Below are 8072 nucleotides of genomic sequence, written 5' to 3'. Positions count from 1 at the left end.
TTGGAGAAACCCAAAATGGTTTCCATCTTTCCGTCATAGCTCGGGCCCTTGTAAAACCAATACAATTACAATAAAACGATAAAATTATTATTAATAATAATAGTAATAATAATACTACTAATAATAAAACAAGAAAAGGTGAAGGTAGAGGAGGGACAGTGGGAAACAGACAGGGGTAAGAGAGTACAGACAGAGCGGGGGGAGACTGGAAGACACCAATAATAATTAAAAAAAAAAACATTTAAAAATGTAAAATATGAATACAACTATATATATATAAACATGAGGAGCACCTTTTGCAAACAACACACCACAAAAAGTACACCACATTTTGAAGAAGTATGATAATTTGTTATTGGTGCCTCCTACCACAGAAATGTGGGAATTTTTTTTTTTTAAATTACAGAGGATATTTTTTCTTTATGTCATGTAACAGCATCCCTAGTGGTCCATCCCTATGATGGTTTCCACGCCAGTGGGTCCACTCCATCACATCAAGGTGGGCTCTCAACATCTGTTCTGTTCGGTTCCCTCTTAAGCGCCATACAGTTGACTTGCAAGTACCCCAAAGCCGTTCCAGATTCTGTGTATGGGCACCTATTTGTACAATGAAATTAGAGAATAGAATAGAGAATAGAATGAATGCCTTTATTGCCATTACAAAACATGCAGTGCCTTAAATGATTTATCTGGCGGTGGAGCATTTACGGGTGTTTTTGCATGTTTGGTGTGAAATATGATGACCTGAGAGCAAAATCACGACAATTGAAAGGGTTTTGATAAAGTAGCCTCTAGCCACAGCACCTGACCGTATAGAAGACAGGGCCTTGGAGTACACCACTTCTCAAAAGGACAACATTTAAAACTCTTACAGGGTTCCAGGCCTGTTTCTCACTAAAGCGTGGCGGGGCGGCAGCACGTGGCCGTGCGCGGGGCCGGTTTGGAGCGGTGCGTTCAAGTCTGCCTTTCAGGCCTCTTTCTCACTAAAGCGTGGCGTTGCGTAGCGGAGGTACCCGCGATCAGTGAAAGTACATGAAAACAGATTAGTCCTTGCACACCAGCCATGCAGTAGCGGGGCGGAAGCAGCACGGTAATAGGACAATCCAACTTGAGCTGATTTTTTCCGTCGGTCCGCGCGCAGTGCCCATTGAAATGAACTGTGCGCTCACGCTGAGGGGGCGGGGGTCACGTAGTGCGGTACAGTGACCGTGGGCTGTCTGGAGTGAAATGCAGAGTAGAACGTACCGCTCCAAACCCGCCCCGCACACGCGCTGCCCCCCGCCATGCTTTAGTGAGAAACTGGCCTCACACCAGACAGCACAGTCACTGTACCGCGCTGCCTGACCCCCGCACCCTCAGCGTGAGTACACAGTTCATTTCAATGCACGGACCGGCGGAAAAACTCCGCTCGAGTAGGATTTTCCGATTCTCGCTCTGCTTCCGCGCTGCTACCGCCCCGCTTATACCACGCTATCGCATTGCTGGTGTGCAAGGACTAATCTGTTTCCATGTACTTTCACTGCCCACGCGTCCCTCCACCCCGCCACGACATGCCACGTTGTAATGTACAAGATCCCTCATACCACACTTACCTGGTAGTACATGAAGAGTCCCTAAACACGAGCCTAAGTGGACATGAAGAATCGGGAAAATTTTGGCTTGTGTTTAGAGCCTCTTCGTGTAGCCTACTACCAGGTAAGTTTGGTATTATTTGGAACCCTGTAAGATTTAGGTTTAAATGTTGTCCTTTTGAGAAGTGGTGTACTCCAAGCCCCCCATACGGAAAGGATGTAGCAAAACTTGTGAAAATGATATTTTAAATATGTATGATATGCAGTATATTCAAAGAAGGTAGCAGTGTGCACATCACACTTCGTTGAGGCCAGGTGCAGGACGAAGAGGTACAACACTGAAGAAAGTAAAAGTGACTTTTACTTTCTTCAGACTGATATGCAGTATATGCCATGTATGATTTACTCCTGAAAGCGGCCCCTTTTGGGGTTTTCTCTTACATGGACTAGTATAAACTACACTGCTCAAAATAATTAGAGGAACACTTCATGTCGAGTCGATTGCAGACATAAATTGGTGCATTGGAGTTTTCAACCTAGTCAGTTTAGAAGCATAGACACCTGTAAATAAATTCCACTACCCTCGACCCAGGTGCAACGGACATGGTGTAGACAGGAGTGTCAATAACGAACCACCCCCCAAATCTGGAATGAGTTAGTCAGTGGTTGGCAGTTCGATTTGGTGCTGCTGATGAAGCGAATTGCTGATGAAGCAATTTTTCTTTGCGTTTTTTGACTACACTGATCTTTTTTATTCGCTTGCTGTCATTATGCGTCATCTCCAACCTTGTGGAGTCGCACAGGCAGTCCAACTTAGTCAAGATGGTTCGTCTGTAGGTCAGGTGGGGTAATGTTAGGGGTGTCTCCTAGTGCAGTGTTTCCCAACCTTTTTAGTCTTGCGTACCCCCTAAGCATCTTAGTTGTGCCATGAGTACCCCCTAATCAATTTTCTATATCATTTTCACAGTCCTGATGTGGCTGCTTCATACATTTGCTATAATAATAACACTTTTCCAAGTACCCCCTGCAATGTGCTCGCGTACCCCTAGTGGTACACGTACCCCTGGTTGGGAAACACTGTCCTAGTGTACTCTCCCACGCGTTTGAATGTTTTCAAAAAAGACTGGCCAGTACTCCAGGAGAGCCGTACAAGGCCCACAAAGGGCCACCACCCAACAACAGGACAGATTTCTCCGTCTGTCTGCGGTGTGGTCCAGGAGAAGTATGGATAGGTTCCTTCAAGGAGACCTCCAGCGGGCCACTGGCATGCAAAATTCTGACCAGACTGTCAGAAACAGATTCCATGAGGGTGGAATGAGGGCCAGGCGGCCTGTAGTTGGGCCAGTTCTCACTACCCATCACCGTGGAGCCCAACTGGCCTTCGCCAGGAAACACCAGAATTGGCAGGTTCGCCACTGGCGCCGAACCGGTCATGCTGAACGATGTTCCATGCCGTATATCACTCTCATGGTGTCTCCATACCCTCTCACGTCTGTCACATGCAGTTAGAGTCAACCTGCTTTCGTCCGTGAAGAGTGCTGGGCGACAGTGCGAACCTGCCAATTCTGGTGGTTCCTGGCGAAGGCCAGTCAGGCTCCACGGAGCTGGGTAGTGAGAACTGGTCTACATCCTTTCCGTATGGGCCTATCTTCTATACGGTCCAGTGCTGTAGCACTGGCTAATGTAATCAAACTTTCTCAAAACCGTTTCAATTCTTGATTTTGCTCTCAGGTGATCATATTTCACACCAAACATGCTAAAAACACCCTTACATGATGCAACGCCAGATAAAGCCTTTTAAGGCACACATAGTGAAAGGTTATAAATAGTGTACAAAATAATGCACCTGTAATGGGGTCCACAAAGTTTTCCTGATGGTTGACAGTCAGATGATTATAGCCTTCATCCCGAAGGTGGTGGTATGAACGCCATCCATCTGAAACGACTGCGCTTCCCTGCCGAATGTGCTTCTTTATCAGTGGCACAAGATGAGCTGCTGACCGGCGATGCACAATCTTCAGTATGGGTCTCCTTCTATCACCCTTGACCCCTAGCATCCCAAAGACCCACGAACTTCGGTTACTGGCCCGTCCTCTGTTATACTGAAATTCACAAATTTAAAGATTCAGTGATTACAGAAAACAAGACTTCATTCGGACTTTCAGTATCATGCTGGGCTTTTGCCTTCAATTGAACAGTCCTGTGAACATGAAACAAAATAGTGAAAGAGGAGCAGGATTGTGACATCTGACTCTGATAAATATATAAAATAATAATCTTCAAAATAACCAATGACGTAACTACAAAGTCAAGAAGCTGGAAGCAGTGGAGCAGATGGAGGCAAGGAGGAAGCAATGCAAGATACTCTGGACAACCTTAGAATGTCTCCACATGTTACAGTACTCAGGCTGATGGAATACGAAGGATAATCAAAAGAAATTGGCACCTTTTTGAATGTGATGATCTATTAAGTGATGTGTTTCAAGATCCCCCAGTGTTCTCTTTCAAAAGAGCTCCTACACTGGGTGATAAGTTAGTACACAGTCACCTCCCTGCGAGACCACAAAATACTTGGCTTCCAAAAATTCCAAACGGCACCTTTAAGTGTGGCCATTGTAGCATTTGTGATGTTGTGACAAAGGTTAAAACATTTACTCACCCTGTCACACAGCAAACCTACACAACAAAACATTTCATTAATTGCAAAACTGAGTATGTTGTTTACATTTTGAAATGCTCGCAGTGTGTTGCTTTCTATGTGGGGAGGATAAAACGCCGGCTTCAGGATAGACTTGCTGAGCATAGATATGCTGCTAAAGTTAAAAACTATGACTATGCCATGGTAAAACATTTTAAGGACATGCATAATGATAATCTTGCAACTTTTTCTGCATTAGGTATTGATCATGTCCCTCTCTCTCCTAGAAGAGGAGACAGACAGAAGATGTTGAATCAGAAAGAGGGTCGCTGGATACATAGGCTTAATGCCATGCGTTTCCCTGGTCTTAATGACAATATAGATATGATATCTTTTCTTTGAACCATCGAGCTTTGTAATGTCTTTTTGTTTTTCTTTACAGTTATGTGATACTCTTCATGTATTTAACATTTTTAGATGCGTCCAGCATCTCTATAACAGGGTCTGTCTGACCGTCCGTCCGTCTGAAACGCTTTCATTAAATTTCCGTCCGTCTGAAACGCTTTCATTAAATTGTTGTCCGTCTGAAACGCTTTCATTCAATTGTTGTCCGTCTGAAACGCTTTCTTTAAATTGTTCCTTCCTGTGGCCACAAGGCGGCAGACTACGGAGCGAATGCGTGCAAGCATAGCCTTTCTATACTAAACCGGATGCTAACGTTGGCGAAAAGTAGCCTAGCCACAGGCTAACTGACAAACGTGAGGCCAACAACTCAGCCGATCGTGATGTACGCCACAAATAGACCAATCGACCTCATATTTAGACACTACAATGTTGATTTCTGCCTTCGATTTTCATCAGTTAAGAAATCTAGCGTCGGATTAACACATTATTAAGGTAGTAAAGCGAGTTGTCGCCATGTTTGTTTTCCAGAATCACCCGGGTAGAGAGCTCACGTGCAGCATTCTGGGTAATTGAGTTTCACGTTATTAATGCACAAAATGCGTGTTTTTAAAAATAATGCTGCAGTGAGTTTAAAAAATCAAACCAACTGCCATTTGGAAGGGCAATGGTGCTTTTCGTTGCGCTCAGAGAGAGTACAGGAGAGAACGCGTCTTTCGTAATTGCTTTGCAGTCGTGTGCATTTGATAAACTCTGGCACGGAAGTTCACTGCTTTGTGCCTTGACGGTGAAGCTGGTATTCTTGGGTTGCAGTTACGTCAGAATGCCCCTTCACTGGAGCGCGCGAATTTGAAATGGTGGACAACCCTGGCTTGGAGCCATTGAAACCCATTCAAAAGTACATTTGTTCGATGTTCGACAGAATATTTTTAATTAGACCTTAAGACACACCATGGGTCTTGTTTAAAAGCTGAGAACCTCAGCTTTCCATACCTGAAAACGGTATTTTCCTAGCATCTACCAATCCGAAGGTAGCCTACTTTAAGTGCAGAATTACTTTTCTAAAGATAGCGTTTTGTTTCCTTGGAAACGGACGCGGTTTATGTGTTACGCATACGCTATTTGACTCGGGTTTGCATTATTATGGATGAATTTCTAATCTTGACATTCTAATGGACAATCTGTGCGAGTTTCAAAATGCGTTTTTATGTAACATGGGAGTAAAATGTGTTAACAGTACGCCCGTCTGGGATTTGTTAGCTAGTTCGCTAGTTAGCTAGCAAGTAAGTAATAGCAGAAATAAACTCTCTCTGGTAATAGATATTAGAATCGATCTGTCTCAATGGCCCAAGCATAAACAAAGAAACACCAGGATTTGGATGTAATGCTATAATATCAGCAATTTGTCAAAGCAAAACATTCTGAGAACATTCACAGAACCAGTTCATTATATCCACAGCCTTGAGTGTCGGCAAATCTTTCCACTTTTGACATGATGTAGTGTAGAGACCTAGCACTTGCTAGCTAACTAGCGGGCCAGCTAGTTTAACAAATCCCAGACGGGATGTAAACACATTTACTCCCATATCACATAAAAACACATTATGAAATTCGCATAGATTGTCCATTAACATGTCAAGATTGGAAATTCATCCATAATAGTGCAAAACCGAGTCAAATAGCGTATGCGTAACACATAAACCGCGTCCGTTTCCAAGGAAACAAAACGCTATCTTTAGAAAAGTAATTCCGCACTTAAAGTGGGCTACCTTCGGATTGGTAGATGCTAGGAAAATACCGCTTTCAGTTATGGAAAGCTGAGGTTCTCAGCTTTTAAACAAGTCCAATGGTGTGTCTTTAGGTATAATTAAAAATATTCTGTGTCAGATCGAAAAAATGAAGTTTTGAATGGGTTTCAATGGCTCCAAGCCCAGGTTGTCCACCAGCAGCGGTAGATCACCACCAGGGGGCAGCACTATGACGTCAGCAGCAACCCAAGAATTGAAAAAAAGTCCATAATTCACCTAAAGGGTCAACCCATAAGCGCATGATTTACCCAAACGGTTTTATTTATTTATTATTTGTCGATGTTTAGATTCTTTCCCACATGCACATAATGCTGAAATGGCGTGATACTAAAGGTTGTTAGGCCTAATAAATGTCTGGTAATTTGTAATGTAGCCTACTTCATCTAGGCTATGTGAAATTTCAAATCATAGCCTATGGTTCTTTTCCAAATCCAAGAATGATGATAAGCTTATTATACCCAAAACTGCAAAAAAATAAAGCCATGTCTCGCCATTTTGCTGCCTTGCTGCCTGCCACAATATTTGGAGTGTCCATGATGACCAATAAACAAAAAGTACATCCTCGGGGGGCGTTGACAGGCTAGGAGGAGGCCAGGGGGGCGTTTGGGGGGGGAGGAATGGCATAGTTGGAACTGGCATAGAGGGACGCATCTGTTGTCCGCCTGTCGGCCTTGTTAAGACTGCCACTGGCATCTTTCTATTGTTGTGGTTGTTAGTATGTACCTTGCAGCTCTGCAGGAGCAGACTCCGCCTACGTCACCTTGAGTCAATCAGCTGATTGATTAGTGTGTTTGAGACTCTTGTGTGCTACACTGCTTGATTCTCCTTGTGCCCTGATGAAGGCCCTGTAGCGGGCCGAAACATGTTGGCAGTGGCAGTATTTTTAATTATTTAAGTTCAAACATGAACTAGCCTTGTTAATAAAGCGGTTTTATCTTAGAAGAGTGCCTTGGCGTCCTGCCTTTTTTTGAACCTTAGAATGTCAGTTGATTAATAAATGTGTCTGTTTTGCATCACCCTGTAAACAACCAAAATACACACAGCTAAGACATATAACTTACAACAGTGCAATTAGAGATGGTAACCTGGACCCAGGTTGCTATCTCTGATTGTACGTCTTGGAAGTACTTTATCTTAACACAATATTTACAAACACATACCTTTCTTTTATGGCCGAATTTGCTTTCATCGATCAAGACTAGTTCCCCTCTATTCCCGACCACCTGCTTGCCTCTCCTTCTTATCCTTTTCATTGCAGATTTGCAGACTCTTCTTAGCTTGTCCGCAAATTTTGACAGAGTTGCAGAGCTGCCAGTTATGCCCTCTTGAATCAGGTCAATCTGACGAAGGTGAAGACCTTGGGTAAACCTGTAGCAGAACATCAAACAATTAGCTATGGCTGTTGTCTTAAAATGAAATTACATTAGTCTTCTAATCAAATGTAAAACCATGTATTTCTTTGCTGAAGCACTCATGTTGTGGTGTAGTGAAAAGGGAGTCGTACTGCAGCCCACAGTAAAACATGCCTTTGCACAGTTAGAGTGAGGAATTGTTTTGGTTTTGGCACATTTTTGTATGAATAACGGTGTAAACATCCATGTGGAAAAAATTAAGAAAAATGTAATAATAATAACAATAATAATAATAATAATG

General features: G+C 43.2%; 1 protein-coding gene across 1 annotated transcript; it reads right to left on the bottom strand.

The window, feature by feature from the left end:
- Window positions 1-367: 367 nt before the first annotated feature.
- LOC134451825 (uncharacterized) lies at window positions 368-7801 on the bottom strand. Its single transcript, XM_063202224.1, has 3 exons — window positions 7580-7801; window positions 3418-3673; window positions 368-597 (listed from the first exon to the last, which is right to left on the bottom strand). Exons 1-3 carry the CDS (start codon window positions 7799-7801, stop codon window positions 401-403), a joined length of 675 nt encoding a protein of 224 aa, XP_063058294.1. The 3' UTR covers window positions 368-400.
- Window positions 7802-8072: the final 271 nt, after the last annotated feature.

The sequence above is a fragment of the Engraulis encrasicolus genome, chromosome 7 (genome assembly GCF_034702125.1).
Source record: "Engraulis encrasicolus isolate BLACKSEA-1 chromosome 7, IST_EnEncr_1.0, whole genome shotgun sequence".
In the NCBI taxonomy this organism is placed as follows: domain Eukaryota; kingdom Metazoa; phylum Chordata; class Actinopteri; order Clupeiformes; family Engraulidae; genus Engraulis; species Engraulis encrasicolus.
The sequence above is the reverse complement of the archived record's forward strand: the minus strand, read 5'-3'. Positions and strand labels throughout refer to the sequence as shown.